At 42.3% G+C, this 24248-nt stretch overlaps 1 protein-coding gene and 1 long non-coding RNA gene across 3 annotated transcripts in view; one reads left to right on the top strand and one right to left on the bottom strand.

Moving 5' to 3' along the window:
* LOC137351609 (phospholipid phosphatase 2-like) overlaps positions 1-13209 on the bottom strand; it is an 88293-nt gene extending 75084 nt beyond the window's left edge. Inside the window, exons 1-2 of one of the 2 annotated variants that reach the window (XM_068016217.1) lie at positions 12921-13209; positions 12454-12545 (exon numbers count right to left, since the gene is read on the bottom strand). In XM_068016217.1, coding sequence (XP_067872318.1) covers positions 12454-12508 — 55 coding nt within the window. In that variant the 5' untranslated portion in view covers positions 12509-12545; positions 12921-13209. Of the gene's footprint in view, positions 1-12453; positions 12546-12663 lie in introns of both variants that reach the window. The other variant, XM_068016216.1, reaches the window with a different exon arrangement.
* A 7597-nt stretch (positions 13210-20806) lies between these two features.
* LOC137351610 (uncharacterized) lies at positions 20807-23709 on the top strand. Its single transcript, XR_010969522.1, has 3 exons — positions 20807-20925; positions 22094-22223; positions 23625-23709. It is a non-coding gene; the product is annotated as an uncharacterized lncRNA (long non-coding RNA).
* Positions 23710-24248: the final 539 nt, after the last annotated feature.

The raw sequence follows: 24248 nt of genomic DNA on the forward strand, positions 1-24248 counted from the left end.
AGATCCACCATTGGCATGCTGTTCTCCCTTCGTCAGTTACAGGAGAAATGCCACAAACAACAGATGCCCCTCTACGTTGCTTTCAATGATCTCACCAAAGCCTTTGACCTCGTCAGCAGACGTGGTCTCTTCAGACTACTAGCAAAGATCGAATGTCCACCAAAGCTACTAAGTATCATCACTTCATTTCATGACAATATGAAAGGCACAATTCAGCATAGCGGCGCCTCATCAGACCCCTTTCCTATCCTGAGTGGCGTGAGGCAGGGCTATGTTCTCGCACCTACACTGTTTGGGATCTTCTTCTCCCTGCTGCTCTCACATGCGTTCAAGTCTTCAGAAGAAGAAATTTTCCTCCACACAAGATCAGATGGCACGTTGTTCAACCTTGCCCGTCTAAGAGCGAAGACCAAAGTATGGAAAGTCCTCATCAGGGAACTCCTCTTTGCTGATGATTCTGCATTAACATCCCACACAGAAGAGTGTCTGCAGAATCTCATCGACAGGTTTGCAGCTGCCTGCAACAAATTTGGCCTAACCATCAGCCTCAAGAAAACGAACATCATGGGACAGGATGTCAGAAATGCTCCATTCATCAATATCAGTGACCACGCTCTGGAAGTGGTTCAAGAGTTCACCTACCTAGGCTCAACTATCACCAGTAACCTGTCTCTCGATGCAGAAATCAACAAGTGCATGGGAAAGGCATCCACTGCTATGTCCAGACTGGCCAAGAGGGTGTGGGAAAATGGCACACTGACATGGAAAACAAAAGTCTGAGTGTTTCAAACCTGTGTCCTCAGTACCTTGCTCTACAGCAGCGAGGCCTGGACAACATATGTCAGCCAAGAGCGATGTCTCAACTCATTCCATCTTTGCTGCCTCCAAAAGAATCCTTGGCCTCAGGTGGCAGAACGGCATCTCCAACGCAGAAGTCCTCGAGGAGGCCAACATCCCCAGCATAAACACCCTACTGAGCCAGTGGTGCTTGAGATGGCTTGGCCATGTGAGCCGCATGGGAGATGGCAGGATCCCCAAGGACACATTGTACAGCGAGCTCGTCACTGGTATCAGACCCACCAACTGTCCATGTCTCCGCTTTAAAGACATCTGCAAACGTGACATGAAATCCTGTGACATTGACCACAAGTCATGGGAGTCAATTGCTAGTGATCGCCAGAGCTGGCAGACGGCCATAAAGGCGGGGCTAAAGAGTGGCGAGTCGAAGAAACTTAGCAGTTGGCAGGAAAAAAAAGACAGAAGCGCAAGGAGAGAGCCAACTGTACAACAGCCCCGATAACCAACAGGCAGCACCTGTGGAAGAGTCTGTCACACTAGAATTGGCCTTTATAGCCAATCCAGGCGCTACTCCACAAATCACTGACCACCTCTAGGCGCTTACCCATTGTCTCTCGAGACAAGGAGGCCAAAGAGAGAGACTCTCCCCCAACGAACAACACTAACTATTGTTAAAAATCATGGGCTGGCAGACCTGAATCCTTTTCTTTATTCAGAAATGCTGAATGTGCTACAACACAAGGCTGCTGTTTAAAAAAAGTCACAAACTTAAATCAACCTCATTCCAAGAGCGAAACACTGAATGTCAGGAGAGTGATTAAATTTCTTGCTGAAGTGCTGACTCATCTAGGGGAACAGTTCCATGGGCACAGGCCATCTTTCCAAACCTCACCTAATTGGCTGATCTTCACATAGGCTTAGACTGTGAATGTCGGCATGCTAAAGAACTATGAGAAGAACAAGGAGTTGATTTTTCCTCTTCAAAGCTAGGGTGTCGTGGCCAATTCTAACACACAAACTACTGCCCTGGTTAAGATCAGTTAGCTCAGGACAGCTGGAAATTGAGCTCAAGACCATCTAGGTCTGGCATGGCTTGTTCCATGCAATGCAGCAAATCTGCCAATCTGAAACATATGGGCACCCACAAAAATAAAGTACTGTCATTAAGGAACGAGGATATGAAACAACTTTCTACAAAAAAAAAATTAAACTGCACAGTCACTAGTTAACATTCTAACAAGCTCCACATTATGCTAAAATCTGAGAACAGCAATACAAACTCAATGCTGTGGTATTTGCTGCATGATCTGGCATTGTACACGCTGATGATCAGAGTCTTGTTGAAGTGGTACGAGTTACTTTAAACAGGCATTGTCACCACTGTGAAGTTGGTTGGCACAACTTCTTGGTGCTTATCAACACAAAGTGTCATTGTGGAACTGGTTTATTGTGTTGAATTACCTAAAAACATTCAACAGTGACAATTACTATCCTTTAATCAAAAAAAGCAACAAATACCCTTTCAAGTAAATGAATGTTGAAAGTAGCTTTTTATTCTCTATACCATGGACACACAACTCCCCCATGAAGTTGTCTTTGAGAGTCAATAGGAGAGCACCCCATGGCCAGAGACATGTTCATATGACCAGTCTTTGCAAGAATGAAAAATAACCGGAATGGATCATAAACCCTTAGACAGGATAAAATGGAAAAAATGCAAAATATGGGAACTCAGATAAAATGCAGAACATACAGAGCTGAATGCCAAAAACCTGAGAGAAAGTGAAGGCCTGCAGCGAAAAGTTAATCTTCTCTCATCTTCCAGAATGCTTCTATTCTGCAATTTTAGCATTTCTGTGAAGCAATTACAACTTTGAAGAGATGTTAAACTTTCAGTACATCTCAAGAATCGGGCCCCTATTTGAGTTTGAAGAGTAGCAGTGGAAAACCAGTAGAGGAGGTTGTGTCTTTAATATCCCATTAAATACAGTGTTAAATCCGGTTTCTTAAACTCCCACAGCACTTACGAAACTTGCTTTCGTGTTAATCGAAAAGTGGAGAACATATTTATTCCTACCTGTGTTCTCCAAAATAATGTTTAACTGCTAGGACAGGTGGACTGTGCACACCTCTATGTTTTATCCTGCTCTGGAGAATTAGGGCGGCGCAGTGGTTAGCACCGCAGCCTCACAGCTCCAGGGACCCGGGTTCGATTCCGGGTACTGCCTGTGTGGAGTTTGCAAGTTCTCCCTGTGTCTGCGTGGGTTTTCTCCGGGTGCTCCGGTTTCCTCCCACAAGCCAAAAGACTTGCAGGTTGATAGGTAAATTGGCCATTATAAATTGTCACTAGTATAGGTAGGTGGTAGGGAAATATAGGGACAGGTGGGGATGTTTGGTAGGAATATGGGATTAGTGTAGGATTAGTATAAATGGGTGGTTGATGTTCAGCACAGACTCGGTGGGCCGAAGGGCCTGTTTCAGTGCTGTATCTCTAATCTAATCTAATTGCAATTAGTTGGGCAGAGTCAATATGGATTTATGAAAGGGAAATCATGTTTGACAAACCTGTTGGAATTTTTTGAGGATGTAACTAGCAGAATAGATAAGGGGGAACAGGTGGATGTGGTATGTTTAGATTTTCAGAAAGCTTTTGATAAGGTCCCACACAAGAGGTTAATAAATAAAATTACAGCACATGGGATTGGGGAGTGGGGGGGGGGGGGGGGGAGGGGTGGTGTGGTTGGGTGGAATACACTGACATGCATCGCTTTCTGACTGCTAACCAGTTCTCAGAGAATAGCAATAAATGGGTCATTTTCAGGTTGGCAGGCTGTGACTAGTGGGATACCACAAGGATCAATGTTTGGGCCCCAGCTATTCACAATCTACATCAATGATTTGGATGTGGGGATTAAATGTAATATTTCCAAGTTTGCAGATGACGCAAAATTAGGTGAAAGTGTGAGTTGTGAGGAGGATGCAAAGATGCTTCAAGGAGATTTAGAGAGGCTAAGTGATTGGGCAAAAATTTGGCACATTGAATGCAATATGGAGAAATGTGAGGTTATCTACTTTGGTAGGAAAAACAGAAATACAGGAGTATTTCTTAAATGGAGAGAGGCTGGGAAGTGTTGAACTCAAAGGAACTTGGTGTCTTTGTTCATGGGTCACTGAAAGCTAACATGCAGGTAGAGCAACCAATTATGTCGTCAAATGGTATGTTGGCCTTTATTACAAGAGAATGAGAGTATGTCTTATTGCATTTATATAAAGCCTTGGCGAGACCGCACTTGGAGTAGTGTGCGCAGTTTTGGTCTCCTTACCCAAGGAAAGATATACTTGCCATAGAGGGAGTGCAATGAAGATTATACGAACATACAAACTAGGAGAAGTTGGCCATCCGGCCTCACAAGCCTGCTCCGCCATTCAATAAGATCATGGCTGATCTGTTTGTGTTTCATTTTCCACACTCCCATCTACCCCTGATAACTTTTGATTCCCTTGCCTAAGAATCTATCTACCTCTGCCTTAAAAATATTCAATGACCCTGCCTCCACCACCTTCTGAGGCAGAGTGTTCCAAAGTCACACAACCCTCAGAGAAAAAATTTCTCCTCATCTGTCCTAAGAGGGCGACCCCTAATTTTAAAACAGTGCCCCCTATTTCTGGGCTCACCTACCAGAGGAAACATCCTTTCCACATCCACCTTGTCAAGACCATTCAGGATCTTATATACTTCAATCAAGTCTCCCTTCACTCTTCTAAACTCCAGTGAAAAAAAGCCCAGTCTGTCCAACCTTTCCTCATAAGACAACCCGCTCATTCCAGGTATCAATCTAGTAAACCTCCTCTGAACCACCACCTACATCCTTCCTTAAATGAGACCAAAACTGCAGAGAGTATTCAAGATGTGGTCTCACCAATACCCTGTATAACTGAAGCATAACATCCTTACTTTTATTATGAATTCCTCTAATAAAGGATAGCATTCCATTAGCCTTTTTTATTACTTGCTGTTCCTGCATATTAACTTTTTGTGACTCATGCACTAGAACACCTAGATCCCCCTGCACCCTGGAATTCTGCAGTCATTTTCTGTTTATGCAATACTCTTTTTTTATTCTTCCTGCCAAAGTGAACAACTTCACATTTTCCCACATCATACTCCATCTGCCAGATTTTTGCCCACTCACTCAACCTATCTATAAATCAGTCTGCAACCTCCTTATGTCCTCTTCACAACATACTTTCCTACTTATCTTTGGGTCATCTGCAAATTTACCTACCATACCATGGCTCCCCTCATCTAAGTCATTAATATAAATTGTAAAAACTTGAGGGCCCAGCAAAGACCCCCTGCGGGACTTCACTCATCACATCCTGCCAATCAGAAAAGGACCCATTGATGCATACTCTGTTTTCTGCCAGCCAGCCAGCCAATCTTCTATTCATGCTAACCTGTTCCCCCCTACACCATGAGCTCCTAATTTTTGCAATAACCTTTTATGTGGCACCTTGTCAAATGCCTTCTGGAGATCCAAGTACAGTACGTCAACAGGCTCCGCTTTAACCACAGTCCATGTTACCCCTATAAAGAACTCCAATAAATTGGTTAAACATGATTTTCCTTTCACAAAACCATGCTGACTATTCTTGATTACCTTGAGTTTTTCTAAGTGCCCAGCTATAACCTCCTTAATGATCGATTCCAACAACTTCCCCAGTGGTAGGGAAATTATTAGAGAGGATTCTTCAGGACAGGATTTACTCCCATTTGGAAACAAACAAACTTATTGGCGAGAGGCAGCATGGTTTTGTGAAGGGGAGGTCGTGTCTCACTAACTTGATTTGAGTTTTTTGAGGAAGTGACAAAGATGATTGATGAAGAAAGGGCAGTGGATCTTATCTATATGGACTTCAGTCAAGGTCCCTCATGGCAGACTGGTACAAAAGGTGAAGTCACACAGGATCAGAGGTGAGCTGGCAAGATGGTTACAGAGCTGGCTCAGTCATAGAAGACAGAGGGTAGCAGTGGAAGGGTGCTTTTCTGAATGGAGGGCTGTGACTAGTGGTGTTCCGCAGGGATCAGTGCTGGGACCTTTGCTGTTTGTAGTAGATATAAATGATTTGGAGGAAAATGTAGCTGGCCTGATTAATAAGTTTGCTGACGACACAAAGGTTGGTGGAGTTGCGGATAATGATGAGGGTTGTCAGAGGATACAGCAGGATATAGATCGGTTGGAGACTTGGGCGGAGAAATGGCAGATGGAGTTTAATCCGGACAAATGTGAGGTAATGCACTTTGGAAGGTCTAATGCAGGTGGGACGTATACCATAAATGGCAGAACCCTTAGGAGTATTGACAGGCAGAGAGATCTGGGCATATAGGTCCACAGGTCACTGAAAGCGGCAACGCAGGTGGATAAGGTAGTTAAGAAGGCATACGGCATGCTTGCCTTCATCGGTCGGGGCATAGAGTATAAAAATTGGCAAGTCATGCTGCAGCTGTACAGAAATTTAGTTAGGCCACACCTAGAATATTGCGTGCAAATTCTGGTCGCCACACTACCAGAAGGACATGGAGGCTTTGGAGAGGGTACAGAAGAGGTTTACCAGGATGTTGCCTGGTCTGGTGGGCATTAGATATGAGGAGAGGTTGGATAAACTCGGATTGTTTTCACTGGAATGACAGAGGTGGAGGGGCGACATGATAGAGGTTTACAAAGTTATGAGCAGCATGGACAGAGTGAATAGTCAGAAACTTTTCCCCAGGGTGGAAGAGTCAGTTACTAGGGGACATAGGTTTAAGGTGCGAGGGGCAAAGTTTAGAGGGGATGTGCAAGGCAAGTTCTTTACACAGAGGGTGGCGAGTGCCTGGAACTTGCTGCCAAGGGAGGTGGTGGAAGCAGGTACGATAGCGATGTTTAAGAGGCATCTTGACAAATACATGAGTAGAATGGGAATAGAGGGATATGGTCCCCGGAAGTGCAGATGGTTTTAGTTTAGGCAGGCATCAAGATCGGCGTAGGCTTGGAGGGCCAAAGGGCCTGTTCCTGTGCTATACTGTTCTTTGAATGACGTCAAGCTACCTGGCCTATAGTTACCTGTTTTCTGCCTCCCCCCAAAAAAATTCCTGGGATGGAGGGATTGTGGTCTATGAGGAAAGATTAAAAAGACTGTGCCTTTATTCCCTAGAGTTTAGAAGAATGAGGTGTGATCTCATTGAAACATACAATGACTTGACAGGGTAGATGCAGGAAGGATGTTTCCCCTTGCTGGAGAGTCTGGAACCAGGGCACACAATCTCAGAATAAGGGGAAGGCCATTTGGGACTGAGATAAGGAGGTATTTTTTCACTCAGAGGGTGGTGAATCTTTGGAATTCTCTGCCCCAAAGGGCTGTGGAGGCTCAGTCATTGAGTATGTTCAAGACAGAGATCAATGAATTTCTACACATTAAGTTCAAGGGATATGGGGATAGTGCAGGAAAATGGTGTTGAAGTAGATCAGCCATGATCTCATTGAATGGCAGAGTGGGCTCAAAAGGCTGGATAGCCTACTCCTGCTCCTATTTCGTATGTTCTTAAAGTCCTTCTCTGAGCTACAAGTTCATATTCTGAAGCCATAAAAGGCTACACACGTCAGATAAAAAAATGTCAGACTACTATACATGTTCAATAAGTATATTCAAATTGCCCCTAATATACATGGCTTCTCTAACACAGAAAGAAATACAAACAGTTTTAGCAGACTGTCATAATGAGCAGTTGCCAAATTGATTCACACCAAATTTATTTAGTGACTTAGAAAGTTGCCTTTAAAGTTTGGGGTTTTATCTTCCTGTTGGTAAAATCTTCGCATTTAAAGTACCTGTGGGTTCACGAGAATGAGACCATAAATGACTGTGAAAACAAATTAGCACCATGTGCCTTACCAGCCCAAGTTCCTCTTTCAAACAATCTTGCCAACACTAACGCATAGCATGTCGCCACTGAAGCTCTTCAAAGTTCGAGGAAAGGAGTAGTAATATTTCAAATTTTATTTTTATTAAACTGCAGATTTCAGTTTCTCGAAATGCAAATTTGCAGATTTTAAGTTGGACGCCATAACTAAACAAAATAGATTAACATAGTAATAGTTTTAGAGACCTTGTTGCAAGTATAAAACTTTCCCCATTAAATCTGAACAAATTGGATTCTCTGTTCTAACTGTACAGCTGAACATTTTTTAAAAGTTCCAAATGGACATTGCACAAAAAAATTCACAAGTTCACACACCGCCACTATACAGAATACAAGTGAAAAAAATTTTCCTTCAGTTCAATTGTGTACAAATTTCACTCAATCTCTGCTATGTTTGCTAAAATTCTGGTTACAACACATTCTTTAGATTAGCTTCATTTACAAAGCCCTCATTGATAAAATAAGCAGAAACAAATTATGTCCTTGATTTGTCATAGCATCAAATTATTGATTCACCATTTTAAAAAGATGAAAGGCCAATGACATGCAGTTTTCACACCACCATCGCTGGCCTGTTTGTGAAACATTTGTAGTACTGGATATCCAGTTGAGCTGTGAAAAACATCAATCAGGCCAAATTATTGATTTTGTCATTTGAAACTGGAGTCACATGCAGGGATAATATTTTGAGTTATATAAACCCAAGGGTGGGGTACTAGTGAGTACAAGTCTGTCAATTCTCTTTGCAGAGATGGAAGCCATTTGAGATGATCATTCACAGAAGTTTACAGTGCAGGAGGCCAATCCTCCCATTGAGTTGGTGCGAGCTCTTTGTTAGAGCAATCTAAAACTGATCCCACTCCCCCACTCTGTGCTCAGAGCTCTGCATTTCCTCAGTTTCAACTATTTATCCAATTTTGCCTTAAAAGATGCAATGGTCTCTGCCTCAACCACTCCTAATGACAAAGCATTTCATCTTCCAGCAATCTTCTGAGTAAAACATTTTCTCCTGAGCCCTCTCCTCACTCACTAAGGTGGCAATCTTAAATTGATGACCGCTCATCACTGACCTCACCAACCAGAGGAAATAGTGAGAATAGGGAGGGACTATCAAGCAAAACCTCTCAAATCTCCTTGGACTTCTCTGCTTCAGTATATCAAGTGTCTCCCCAAAATGGTTTCCCATCTGGTGAGCCTACACTGTACACATTCTATGACTTTAAGTCCTTTCTATAATGGGGGTCCCCAAAACTGCTCACAGAGGCATAACCATTTCTTTATCTTTCTTTCCTTTTGGGCCTCCTTATCTCGAGAGACAATGGATACGCGCCTGGAGGTGGTCAGTGGTTTGTGAAGCAGCGCCTGGAGTGGCTATAAAGGCTAATTCTAGAGTGACAGGCTCTTCCACAGGTGCTGCAGAGAAATTTGTTTGTCGGGGCTGTTGCACAGTTGGCTCTCCCCTTGCGCCTCTGTCTTTTTTCCTGCCAACTACGAAGTCTCTTCGACTCGCCACATTTTAGCCCTGTCTTTATGGCTGCCCGCCATTTACAACTTCATAATTAATTCTTTATTCTTGTACTCTCTACCCCCCAATTAAAAAATTAAAAGAGTGCCATGCATTGAAACATATTGGCGTGAATGAAACGTTTGTTCTAACGTACTGATAACAGTATAGTTTTAAAAAAAAAGCAATGTCAGGTTATTAGACCGCATGGCCATAGATTACCCCTCTTAAGTGGTCTATTGAGAGAGATACTGCTGTGGATATTCAAGGAGAAAGGTAATCTCTTTGAGCATTAAAGATACTCCAGCTACTCTATGCAAGACACTTCACACAGCGGACTACAAATTTCTTTCCACTTCTAGTAAACCGCTGAGCAGTAAATATTCTAGAGGTCAGCTAGCTGTGTCAATACCCACCTCCCATCTCAACCCCTACTGCATCAGTAATTAAATGTTTCCATTCCTAGTCTGTGGGTAAGACCAGGAATTTTTGGCCATTTGGACCTCTGTCCCTGCAGTGATTAGTTAAGTCAGAAAATTCTTACAGATGCACTTATGAAAGATCTAGTGACAGAGATACTTCTTGGAGGTTACTCAAGGACAAAGGCAGTCTGTTGAAGCAGATGGACTACCACCTCTTCCACCCCCGACCCCCTTCCCACTTTATTCAAGATGCATCAATATTGGCCATTATAGAGTGTTCTACTTTCAGCAGACTGTAGAGCATTGAGCACTGAGCTTAGGTCTAGCACAGCCAGCTGGAAGATATAGCTTTGCCAGAAATGTGCCATTAGCCTCAAATCTCAACCCTGTCCTACACAAACCTGAATTTCTCCATTCCTAGTGGATGAAACTCCCAATTTGTGGGCTATTTTAATCGGTGGTCTGTACTCATCAGCAATTGGACTGAGATAGCCAACCCTAGGTTTCACTTGGACATCTTATGGGCACCAAGAGCAGGAGACTCTCATCCCATCTGGCTGTATGAGGTTCAAACTCAAGTCCCAGTAGTGCCTGGACACAGCTAGATTTCATTAAAATTTATATTCAAAGGTAAGAAAATATGGTGCACTGTGCTAATCCTAGATTAATGACGTTGACTGGGCTATGAAGATGGGAGTGCAATCCTGCTCCCAACGTTAAACATGTTTTCAATAATATTGATGTAATAAATAGCTGTGGCCATTATTAAGTATTATTATTGGCTGATCTGCTGCAGCTTCAGGCAAAACTCCAAAATGCCACAAAAGGAAAATAGGATAAATTTAAATAAAAGCACAAGTCAGGAGTGTGGTAGAATACTCTGCTTGGATTGGAATACTTGCCTGGATGGGTGCAGCTGCAACTGCACTCAAGAAGCTCACCACCATCCAGAGTAAAGTAATCCACTTGATCGGTAGCCCATTCACCACTGGCACACTGTGGCTGTTGCATGTACTCTCTACAGGTGCGCTGCAGCCACTCACCAAGTCTTCTTCAATAGCATCTCCTAAACTCGCAAACTCCAGCACCTCCAAGTTACATCAAAGTCACTGACTGTCCCAACTTATCCATTTCTTCATTGTTGCTGGAGCAATATCCTGGAGCCCCCAACCTAGTTAACATTGTTGTGGGAGTACCTTCACCACCATCTTCAGAAGGGCAATAAATGCTGGTATGCCAGCAATATCCATATCCCAAGAATGAATGCGTAAAAGGTAGTGTCTCTTACTAGATAGATATGCCTTTGCCTCATTTAAGAGACATAGGAGAACAAGATATCCAAAAGAAAAACCTGTGAACTCCAAGCATTGCTTTAGCTGATGTTGCTGCATCTGCTCAATTATCAGATTCCAGAGGCCAGCATCTGCAAGCCAGCTCCAGGTTGCAAGGTCATGGATTGGATTTCCTCCCGAGTCCACGATTCTATCATCGTGACAAGGAAACCAGATTTAGTGAGGCAGACCCAGAAATGTTAACTATTTCTCTCTTCACAGATGCTGCCAGACCTGCTGAGTATTTCCAGCATTTTCTCTTTTTATAATTCGTGATACAAGTGCCTATGTTCATGGACACCACTCTCCAACAACCCAATGAAGAAACCGCATTTGTATCGCGCCTCACATCCGCAGGGCATCCCAAAGCACTTTACAGCCAATGAAGTATTAAATGTAGTTACTTTTATAATCGGACACATCCGCAGGATGGAAGATAGTCGCATACCCAAGGACCTTCAGTGTGCAGTTGGCCACCTCAAGGATGCTTGCAAGCGCGACATGAAGGCCTTAAACAGCGACTATTGCACCTGGGAGTCACTGGCCGGTGAAAGAAGGCAATGGCGACACATCCTGTGGACCGGCGTGCACTATCACAATGACCAGTTGCTGCAGCAACTTGGCAACAGGCACCAATGTCAAAAACAATAACTCACAGCGTCACTTGGCAGCTTCACATGCAGCACTTGTGGCAGAACCTGCCTCTGAAAGATAGGCTTTCACAGCCATCAGCAAAGATGCACCAAAAGACACTTCCCCCTAACTGGATTGCTTTGCTGTGTGTCCATCATCTTCCGCAGATGGAAGATTGCCAACACCTTGTAACGTAGGGAAACTTATTAAAAGGTGTCAGCACAAAAACTTAAATCCAGTGACCCGACCACCACCCCCTACCTCACCTCACCACCCAAACCACCCACATATTTCAGATTGTCACAGCTTAAAAATAAAGAAATCCAGCTCGGTTGCTGGAACGGAGGGCTCCATGGCAGTTTGTAAAACACAAATCTTTCCGCGCTGGTGGATCTTTTATATTACAAAGTATTGACTCAAGCGGAACTACCATGAATCTTCCAGTACTCCTTCCGCGTGAATGTACCTTTAAATAACATGTGGAGGCACTCCGCCAGTACTCCCTTCTGTTTTAAGCGGAGATGGGAATCAAATAACTTTATATTCAACACTTCAGCTGCCTGAAACTTTTTTTCCCCCCTGAATCCTTACACAGTGCGCCCACAACCGGCCCAATCCTTAATTTTAAGTGACGTTTAGCATTGCAAAGCAAAACAAAACCCAGAAGCATTTAGGGCGGTAAAAAGATTACAATATTTTCTGCAGATAAGGTAGTTTCAGAAGTTACCAGCAAACTTCGGGCGGGGGAGAAAGTTGCAAGGCAATTTTAAAAAAAAACATAGGAACGTTCAGGAACAAACTTACCCACGATCACACACAGCACATCCACCAGGACGAAAATATTTCTTCTTTCGAACATCTTGCGATGAAAACGTTTGAAATTCTTCACGACCTTCCTGGAAGCAATTTTGATGCAGATATTCAGAAAACGCAAAAGAGACTTAAATCGTTAACACAACTTTTTTAAAAAAAAAAACACCGTACAATATTAACAACCACAAAAAAGGCAGCAACCTGAATTTCGAGTTCTTCCGGAATCGAAGTACCTGTCTCGATTTGCAATCCCACAGACTACTTTGGACTTTTCCTGCTCGCTTTAGTGTTGCTGCTCTCCGCAGTGTTGGTCAGTTTCACCGCGGAGGGGGCTGAAACTTACAAATTGAGGCGGAACTGGACCAACTCACGCTGCTATCCTCGCAAGCAACTAACTTGCTTTGTTCTGCGTCCCCCGCCCTCCAACTCCAGCAAAAGAAAGAAATTAATGAATGAACCTTCAGTTCGCTCTTGTTCCGATCCAGTGTGGGGAAGACATCTGACGTCAGGACTACTCCTCAAAGCTGGCAGAGGTACAGGGTCGAACACAAGTTTCTCCCGAGCAAGGGCCAAGTTCAGTTTAGGGCAATTGTCAAGTTGTGAGGTGACACGAGGTTATAAAACAAGACAATTATTTTCCTCTTCGCTTTTCGTTAAGCTCAGAACAAGGAACGACCGCAAGTTTCTCCAACCCTCTTCGGGCTGTGGTAATGAGCGTTATTTGCATTCAGCACACCTTTAATACAGTTCAAAGTCTAATTTTGTGGGTTTTTGAAAATGATTTACGGCGTCTGCACAGTGTGCTTAAAGCAGTACCTATCACTTACATATCTGCAGAATATTAAAAACCATATGTCTATCTGCATTTTCTGCACCAACTTTTCCCCCATTATAATTTTCTAGGTGCGCATTTATGCATGAAACCGTCTTCTGTCAATTTGCCACGCGATAATTGCGCCCTTCTACTATTGTTGATGGCCCATCTCAGTTCCTCACCCTGTACTGCAGAGAATCTTTAATGGTCTAATCAACTCTACTGGTTCCAAAACATGCCATAGATATTATTGAAACATATGGAAAGACTGTGTGACTCCAAAATGGGGACTGAATAATGTTTGCACGTCTCAATCCAATTAACCCCACCTTCTAATCCACTTTCACCTGAAGACTGTATTTGATCTTCCCTCCCTCTTCCCCCTCTCCCCCCTTTGTATGAGCACAGCAGCCTGACAAACATCAGTCTATACTCAGTAGTAACTCTCTTCCCTCTGTAATAAAAGCAAAATATTGCGGATGCTGGAAATCTGAAATAAAAACAAGAAATGCTGGAACCTCTCAGCAGGTCTGGCAGCATCTGTGGAAAAGAGAAGCAGAGTTAACGTTTCGGGTCAGTGACCCTTCTTCGTCAGTTCCGAAGAAGGGTCACTGACCCGAAACGTTAACTCTGCTTCTCTTTTCACAGATGCTGCCGGACCTGCTGAGAGGTTCCAGCATTTCTTGTTTTTATCTCTTCCCTCTGTGTTAGGAGGTTGGAGGTTCAAGCCCCTGTGCAATGCTTAAGCATAGAGTTTAGCACTGAGGGAATACTGCACTGTCACTACCTACCTTATATTAAATATTAGATTAGATATTAAACCCAAACCTTCTCAGGTGGCTGTAAAAGACCCTCGGCTCTATTCGAAGAATAACTGGTGAGTTCTTCTGCTGTATTGCATTGAACCAGCACTCTCAAAAACAGATTAACAGGGGAATTATCTCATTGTTTCTGGGATCATGCTAAATTGGCTACCGCATTTACTTAGAAAATAACAGTGACCACACTTCATTGGCTGTGAAGCACTTCGGACACCCTAAGGATGTGAAAGGTGCTATATGAATGCAATCTCTTCCTTCATTAACATTTTTAAAGAAGGTCGCTTCTCAAGTGTTTAGCTTGTCACTAGGCTGCATTATGTGGCATTGAGGAAGGTGGCAGCTTTGTTTCAGGGCTGTGTTGGTAATTGATTTCAATCAGTAGCGCAGGACCACAATTCTGCTCAGTGCATAACTACCCCTGCAGGAAATATATGACCAGACTGTGATGGTTCACGTTGTCAAATAGACCATCATTGTTTAAGATTAGTGATTTCTCTTAAAAAAAACAGCTACTTGGACAATTCTAGTGATGCTTTGAAATTAATGTTTTTAGAGGACTCACAGCTAGATCACATTTCTCTGGTGTTGTGGATGCTGGCATGGTCCCTATCGAGTCCTCTGGGCAGTGCTGCTTCTGACTTTTCATAGCTTGGACCAAGTGATGGGTTTACTCTGTTAAACAGAAATATAATGTAACTGAGAAAATTAAAACTTCCTAATAGTATTCACGAGTATGGAATGTATGGATCATCATGGACACCATTAGTAGAGCTAGGAAAAGAGACAAATACTTCATTTAGAGGGACTATTAAATATAAATATGGAAGGGGCATGGGCCATTAGCCATGGTAAAGAGGTAGTTAACTCTTTTAGCTTGGCTTCTATCCTTGCTGGTCATTCTGGAACTTGAACTGTTGAATCATAATGGATACCTAAGAATCTAAGGAGCACATTATGTCAATGAAGTATAAAACAAAAGAAAAGCAAAGATTGATTGGGGTCATGAGTTTAGACTCTGCGATCTTCTCACCTCTAGGATGGGGGATTGAATCCACCTCCAGCTGATCAGTGAAAGCTTCCACTCTGTTGACAGGAAGAGTCCTATAATGAACAGATTCTGAGCTATCCTAATTCTGTTCCTACAAATAGTGCAAAGCCCACAGCACAATACTGCCCCTAATTTGATACAAATGGTGCTAAGTTGATCATCTTTTTCTGATAGGCCACAAAAGTGGAGAAATGAATACTGGTGCATGTGGTGGAGGTAGGAATTCATCTGAGATTGGGGTAGGCATGCCAGATCAGAGTAGATGGAAGTTTATTCTGTATCTGTCTATGTTGTATTTGAACTGGGAGTACTTCATAATTTAGTTATAATGTTTATTTCCAGACAGATAGAATTGAAAGGTAAAGAGGTTTTGCTAAACTTGTATTGAACCTTTGCTAGCCCACACTTGGACTACTGTGTACAGTTCTGGTCACCATATTATAAAAGGGATATAGAGGCACTAGAGAGAGTGCAAAAAAGATTGACAAGAATAATATCAGAATATTGTGGTTATATCTATCAGGAAAGAATGAACATGCTGGGAAAGAGAAGACTGAAGGGTGACCTAGTAGAGGTCTTTAAAATTATGAAAGGTTTTGATAGAGTACACAAGAACACAAGGAATAGGAGCAGAAGTAGACCATATGACCCATCGAGCCTGCTCCTCCATTCAATACGATCATGGCTGATCTTGGGCTTCAATTCCACTTTCCTGCCCACTCCCCATATCCCTTGATTCCCTGTGAGACCAAAAATCTATCGATCCCAGCCTTAAATATATTCAATGATGGAGCATTCACAACCCTCTGGAGTAGAGAATTCCAAAGATTCACAACCCTTTGAGTGTAGTAGACACAAATTGTTTTCACTTGTGGAGAACAGCAAAACTAGAGGCCATCAATATAAGATAATCACCAAGGAATCAAAGAGAGAATTCAGAAGAAACCTCTTTACCCAAAGAGTGGTGAGAATGTGGAACTCGCCAGCATAGTGAGTAGTTGAGACAAATAATATTGATAATGTGAATGAAGCGTGCTAAGCATATGAGGAAGAAGGGAATAGAGGATTATACTGATACATTTAGATGAGGAAGAATGGGAGGAGATTCAAGTGGAGCATAAATGCCATCATGAACTGGTTGGCCCAAATGGCCTGTTTCTGTGCTGTATAATCTGTATAATTCTATAGTTACACCATGTGCCCAATAGTGCATTGCCATCAATAACACTCCTCATCTTGACAGACATACATTTTGATATTTACTTTTCCTAGAGTAGCAGAGCCCCACTTGGTGATGACATTGTAAGGAATTGCATTATGGGGTGTTTAGTTTAGTTGAGGGATATATTAATAGCCAGCTCCGTCACACAATGTTCCAGTTAATTATAACATGAACACTGATAACCTTGCGAAACAATGAATAATTTCCTGAAGGTTTTTTTCTGCGATGAAAGGTGGATAATTAACTATTTCCTATATACTATTGTTCACATGTGACTCACATGTTATAATTGTAACTGAATCCTGGAGATTTCCTATTCTAGCCTATAGAAAGTCTAGCCTAATTGGCTCAGTTAGGTACCGTGGAGAATTAGTAGGAAGTTAAGGCTGACATTGACCTGTGATGAAGTAGCAGTCGCATATTAAAATAGCTCTGCTGGTTGGCACAAAGATGCTAGTGGAAATGGTGAACTATGTTCTATAGGTCAGCTGTGCTAAAAATACAATGGCCACCGCACCTTTGAAGAAAACATCATTCTTTACAGATACATTATGTGCCTCCGAGAAAACTTGAGGCTGGATTTTCAATCACCCATGGGGGCAGTGCTGGGTGCAGACTCACTCTGAAAATAGTGCATGCAGATAGCGTGTCAGTCTTCCAATGCCTCCATGATGCACTGGAATTTTTAAAGGGAAGGCCAGGGGGTGGGGGTTGGGGGCCAGCAACTTCCAATTAACTTGCTGTTGAGCTCATTGAGCTTGTTAACAGGCTGGAGAGGAACAGAATTAAACTTTCAAAAGTAATGATGGGAAGAGCGAATGGCCTGGTACATGTTAGTGCACAGCTGTTGGGAGCACAGCAGGGAGCCATTATTGATTATGGCTACTGATGAACAATCTTGTCTAAAAAAAGATAGTCAAACTGAGGTGCTCACGCAGTGGCACAATCTTGCCATTACTTGAGCAGAGCGGCTTGAGTACTTGAGGAGTGAGCGTTTGGGCACTTGTGTAGGCCTTGAGGCTGCTGGTCCTCTGCTCTCCTGCCTGCTCCATTCCTCCAGGCAACAGCAAGCCCAGTAATGGCTGCTGTTTGTCTTTTTAAAGCGCCCCCCCAGAATTAGTTCTGATGAAAGTTCACGGACCTGAAACATTAATTCTGCTTCTCTCTCTCACGACAGATTCTGCCAGACCTGCTGAGTGTTTCAGATTTCTAGCATTCGCAGTATTTTGCTTTTATTTACTCCAGGATTAGTTCCTACCTCCTTCCAATACCCAGCACCCCTAACTGGGTGCCGAACTCACCTCCCCTTTAAAATCACATCATGTCACTGACGCTGACGTGGTGCGGTCGGGACCCAGAAATGATCTGGTCGTCGGGTTCTCAACCCTGGATTGAAATTTCAGCCCTTGATCTCTAAAATAAATACTTAAAGATGGAATTTGTGGCATTCAAGCCCTAGATATTGAAGAGACAAGTGGCCACAATAAGGATGAATGAAATGATTTTACTCATCTATCTCCTGCAATCTGTACAGATGTTGGTCTCACTGCTAAATTCCATTTTCTAGGTGTCCTGGGCAGTTACCTAAAGCAGACATTAAGCCTTTTAAATATGTAAATGAGGGGCCTAACACTTTTCAGGCCAGAAGATCACAGGTTTGATTTCTGGGCAGTGCAGAGTTGGCTGTTTTCAGGGCAGTTGGCATTTGGGTTTCTACAACACTTGTGAGTTAGAGGGAGAACGATGTGGCAGGATTCCTGCTCCTGATCACTATCCAATGATCCTTGTTAGAAAGTGTGCATGAGTAAGCTTAGCTAAGATGCCCTCTACGGACAAATACTCAACTGGCATGGGAACACAGAAATAGGAGTAGGCTATTCAGCCCCTTGAACCTGTTCCACCATTTAATGAGATCATGATGTCTTATCCCCATGTACCCACCTTTGTTTTGGAACCCTTATTTACCTTGTCTAACACAAATCTATCAATCACAGTTGGAAATTTTCAATTGAACTCCAACCTTAGCAGCTTTTTGGAGGAGAGTGTTCCAAATTTCCACTACCCTTTCTGTGAAGAAATGTTTCATGATATCATCCCCGAAAAGACTAGCTCCAATTTTATTTTCTGGATTTCCCCCATCAGAGGAAATAGTTTCTTTCTATCTACCCTCCTTTGATCATCTCAAACACCTCAGTTAGATCCCCCCCCCCCACTTAATGTTTTAAACTCAAGGGAATACAAGCTTAAATAAAAAGAGAAAGGTGTTCTGATGAAAGGTCACAGACCTGAAATGTTAACTCTGCTTCTCTCTCCACAGATGCTGCCTGACCTGCTGAGTATTTCCAGCACTTCCTGTTTTTATTTCAGATTTCCAGCATCTGTAGTATTTTGCTTTTATTTTGGGAATACAAGCTTAATCTATGCAACCTGTCCTCATAATTTAACCCTTTCAGCCCTGATATCATTCTGCTGAATCTGTGCTGCACCATGTTAACCACTTGGCTGAGGTACTACAAGGGGATTGGTATCATACCTACTGTGGCTTCAGGAGAAGAGGAGGGGAGAAAAGTGGTTTAAAAATGATAATTGAAGCACAGAGGTTGACAGATATTAGAGGAATATCTATAAAATCTTACTCATCAACTAATATATCATTCCGTCTCTCGACCTCCTTTTTCTCCCTAAAGTCTTGGAATATGCTGTTGCATCCCTGCTCCATGCCTACCTCTCCCAAAGCTCCCTGTACAGCATTACAGTGAGTGTCCTAGCCAAGACCAATCCCATATTCACCCAACTCCTGGGTTAAACTCACTCAAATTTCAAGGCTTCTTACTTTTTCTATCTGTACTGTTGTACCATCTGAAAGGGAATCATTTGTAGAACAGATGCTTTTTATTTAAAGTAATAAGGATTTGTTTGGGTTGGTACAGTCCTGTATCACCACACTGTAATACAAGTTATGTGATTTGTTTGTTGGTAACAAGGTAAAGAAAAGAAAGACTCAAACTTAAATAACACCTTTCACAACCTCAGGGTGTCCCATTGGCTTTACAGCCAGTGATGCACTTTTGAAGTGTAGGCACAGTTGTAATGAGGAAATGCAGCAGCCAACTTGCTCACAGCATGTTCCTACAAGCAGCAATGAGATTAATGATCAGATAATCTGTTATAGTGATGTTGGTTCACGGTTAAATATTGGCCAGCAGGAAGAATTCCCCTGCACTTCAAATACTGTCATAGGATCTTTTACATCCATCTGAAAGGGCAGACAGGGCCTTGGTTTAATGTCTCAACAAAAGACGGTAGCTCCGACAGTGCAGCCTCCCTCAATACTGCACTGCAGCATTAGCCTAGATTTTGTGCTCGTGTCTCAGGAGTGGGTCCTCATCTCACAACCTTCTGACTCAGAAGTGAGAGTGCTACTGACTAAGCCAAGGCTGACAGCTTGTTATTGTTAGCAGTGTTGTCAAAAAGATGTGCTTGTTTAAAAAAAAATTCAACTGGTAAAAACAGTAATGACAGTGAAAGCTCAACATGGCCTAGGGTATGGACGACTTAAACAGATGGAACACTAATATTAGTTTCAAGATTGGGTTGTTTGCCAGAGTGACGTCAATTCAGGATTGATAAATAAATTATCCCATTAATCTGTCCATGTAGAAGAGTATTGTTTACACTGCTGGAAGTAGGGAAAAACACCCAGCTTAATAAAATGGAGGACTTGAAACTCAGGAAGAGTACAGGCAGAATGTATTAACACATTAGCGACTGTTGTCCAAAGGAGTGGTAGATTGTGAATTTGCTTGGGCTCCTGAACAAGGTTACTGATGGGGGAACATTTCAACTTGTAAGAAAATTGTGATCCATTTTGCTATTGAAAAATACTTTAGGTTTCTGGCAAATGAAATTGAATGAAGCATGTTGCAAATTCTGCACATTCCTATGGAAAGTACAGATTCTTACTGTTTCCCTTTGGCATTGCACCACATATTTTAACACACTAGCCCTGATTTTAACTCTGCCTGCTTGGCAAATACCAGGCGGGCAGTTAAAATCAAGGAAGCGACTTACCTCTGGGATCCCACTGCCTTCCTGGTGCAAGATTGAGTTTTTATTTATTTATTTTATTTAGAGATACAGCACTGAAACAGGCCCTTCGGCCCACAAAGTCTGTGCCGACCATCAACCACCCGTTTATACTAATCATACACTAATCCCACATTCCTACCACTTCCCCACCTGTCCCTATATTCCCCTACCACCTATCTATACTAGGGGCAATTTATAATGGCCAATTTACCTATCAACCTGCAAGTCTTTGGCTGCTATTTTCACCAGATGCTGGAAGGTAATAGGTTCCGACTTTAAATGTGAATATTTGGCCCTTAGTGACATCACAGGGGCCCGACTGCCATTTTAACCCGAAGACTGCATGGAAAGGTCTGTGTGACTTCCTCGACAGAGAAAGCTGGACCCAGGACCAGAAAGCAAGTTTAATTATTTTTTTAAATGGCTTTCAGGAGGATCAGGAATGCTTCTTCTGACCACCAAAGAGCAGGTAAATAGATTTTTGAAATATCGGGGAGTTGAGGGCTATGAGGAGCTGGCACAAAAGAGGAGCTGAGGTCTGGGGTCTGGGCAGATCAGCCATGATCTTATTGAATGGTGGCGCAGGCTTGAGGGGCCGAATGGCCTACTCCTCCTCCTAATTCTTATGTTCTTATGAGGAAACCTTAGGGCTTCCTTGCCCATTATTCTTCCTTCATCTCTTATCCACTTACCTTAATACCAGGGACCATTCCCTTGGTTCTATTGTACCCAAAATCCCACCTGTTGCTGATTTCTGCCGGGTTTGGGGGATTGGTGTGGAGTAGGACCTCCAACATTGAAATGTGGTCCGGGAATTAAAATCCCACAAGGCATGGCCATTGGAGCTTGCCGCTTGCATCCGAGTTAAAATCGGGGTGGATGTGTCAAAGAACTATACATACGGGTATGTGAATATGACATGTAACCACACTGACACTTTAGTGGGTGTCGTAATAGTGTGAAGTTCATCCAAAAAGATTTTGGAAGGTACTGCAAGTTATTCGAAGAATCAATCTGCAATTTTAATCAAGACAAAAGTGTATTTGGAATATCTGAGCTGACATAGTCTGATGACATCATCCCCAATGAACCATTAATCTTAACAGTATGAAATTCTCAGCTTTTGTACACATCCTGCCTGAAGGGGTGGTAGAGGCAGGAACCATCAACATTTAAGAAGTATTTAGATGAGCACTTGAAATGCCATAGCATACAAGGCTACGGGCCAAGTGCTCGAAAATGGGATTAGAATAGATAGGTGCTTGATGGCTGGCATGGACGCGATGGGTCGAAGGGCCTGTTTCTGTGCTGTTCTATGACTCTATGCTGCAGTAGAAAGATGAGCCCAGGCTGTTAGTTATGGTCAATAACTAGGAAAATTTATATCATATCGCTTGGGAAAAGTCTCAGCACTTCGAAAACTGTTAGGATAGACAACAGATTAAAGCTGGAATCACAACCAGCAAGGAATGTGGGAAGACTTAAAGGGATGGCTTAATGCAAACAAGGCAGTTGTGTTGCTTAAGACAGTTAAACACTGGAACATTAGAAAATGAAGAATGTATCAGCCATTGAGGATGCAGCAATGCAGTGAGTCTAACCCAGCTGTTATCTTTTCTTACCATCTGGTATATCAGAAACCAATAGATAAGGTGATGGAAGGCCAGGCGAGCTCTCTGGAGTATGAACACATTGTGAGATTAAACACCCAGAAAGGTTCATGGAGATGTGTTAAAGGAAGTAAAGAAATCCTTTGTTACGGTATAGGTAAGTTCTGTTATGTAATCAATAATGCAAGTAAAATATTAAAAGAAATGTTTAGTTGTAATTGCAAATGTTAGTTTTAAAGGCTGGATGTAATGATATATCCATTTAATCATGGAAATGGTTTCAACTAAGCACGAGCAATTAAAGTCAGACAGCAGAAGTAGCCGATTCTGCATGATTGAGGTTGTAAGCAGAGCTTGAACTGCTGAAAGTTGCACAATTGTAAAATTCTTTTCAATCATCATACACCAAATTATTTTTCTTTATAGCTTGATGCTGGGTTATTAGGAAGCCTAACAATAAAAACAAAACAACACTCGTCTCCCATCTCCCCACACAATTTAATAACCTATCAATGTTCTACCAACATGATCATACAGGAAGCCCACTTTAATGAGCTAGAAGATGGCTGTCACGTTCCTGAGAAACCACAACCAACGTTAAGGCATTGCTTTAAGCGGAAGGGAGAAAATTGGAAAAAGAGATAGAGTTTTATTACAAGCATTTAAAGAAAACTGAAATAGTGCGGCTTTGCAGTTTAAAAAAGTCATATTAATTACATTTTAAAACCATCTTGTCATTAATAATTATAATCAGCAGAGTGAGTCACATACTTAACTATAAAGTTTTTCAGAGTGCCTTACTTTTGTACTTAAGTAGAATGTTATACAAAGGGCAGATATAAAATGGCAAATGTAACAGTTACTTAGTGTCACTGGAGGTAAGATGGGTGCATGAACTTTAATTTAGCTTTGCGTGTGTGTAGGTTGGGGGGAGGGGTGGGGAAAGAATGAGGTCCATGGCTGAATGAACGTGAATTATTTCAATATGAAAACGTGGAAGTCGAGTGGTAAGGACATCAATTCATTAACTACCCTGCGTATCTTGGCAGTACTTCTTGTCTGGCAGGGATATGAAAGCCTCAGCAGTTTTGCTCTTCCATCTTTAAAAATGATAATTCCTTTCCCTTCTAGTGTAACCCCAAATTTGGGACTGGAGGTCTTTTTTGAAATGGTTTGGTTAAAGTGCAAAGCTGATGATAGATAAACAAACAGATTTTAGATTATTCTGACTATTGAACTATATGTTTATCTAAAAAAGGTAAGTCAATATTATACCACTGGCAACCATTAGGATTTTATTTTCAATGTATATATGTCACTGTGCACAACATTTATTATTTTTATTGGAATGAAGCCAAGTCATGTTGGCCCCAAAAGGGAGCAACTTTACTCCTGTCACTGCAGAAGGAGTGATTGACAGGCTGGATAGAGTATACTCCCATTAAGTTCTTCTAATGCTGTATCTGTTAGCTTGCTTCAAATTGTTTTTAAAATCTCTGTTAAACATCGATTTACACAGTTAGGAATCAACTCTTCAGAACATTTATTCATTTTTCAGAAGCCTGGCAAAGATCTTGCAAAAAAAAAATCACCAATTCTTGAAGAACTCATTCAGATGGAATGTACTTTTCGGCAGTCCCAGAGAAATGGTAAGCTTCAATAATCAGCGTGGAGCCCTCCTCCTTCCTTTCTGCCTTCAATCATTCAATATAAAACATTATTGGGATATCTGTGAAGAAGCCAATGCCCCACACTGAAAAGCCTCAATGTTAGATGTGTATTTATGTGATGACTATGGTATCGGAGCAGTCCGGGATGGATTGTGTGGGAAATGGAAAATGCCACATTATTGCAATGCTGGGAGCTCTTCTGATCCTAGGACTGTCTTCTTCTTAGGCAGTCCCTCGGGAACAAGGATGACTTTCTTCCACTCCAGGGTTGTGGGTCCTTAGGTGACTGAATAGTCCAATTTTGGATCTGCACGCTCTGCCACAGGTGGTGTTTGGTGAGGTGTGTAGATGGGATCCTCGAATTTCCAAATGCTCGTTCCACTGTTTGCACTTGGTTGCTAGCTGGGCATGTTGATGGTGTTCGAACTGGCTGGCACCTTCACAGCTGCTTCTTCTCCATTTTGGATGATCTTGGGCAGGAGATTCTCATGAATTAGTGAGATGTCATATTT

The sequence above is a fragment of the Heterodontus francisci genome, chromosome 36 (genome assembly GCF_036365525.1).
Source record: "Heterodontus francisci isolate sHetFra1 chromosome 36, sHetFra1.hap1, whole genome shotgun sequence".
NCBI classification, from domain to species: domain Eukaryota; kingdom Metazoa; phylum Chordata; class Chondrichthyes; order Heterodontiformes; family Heterodontidae; genus Heterodontus; species Heterodontus francisci.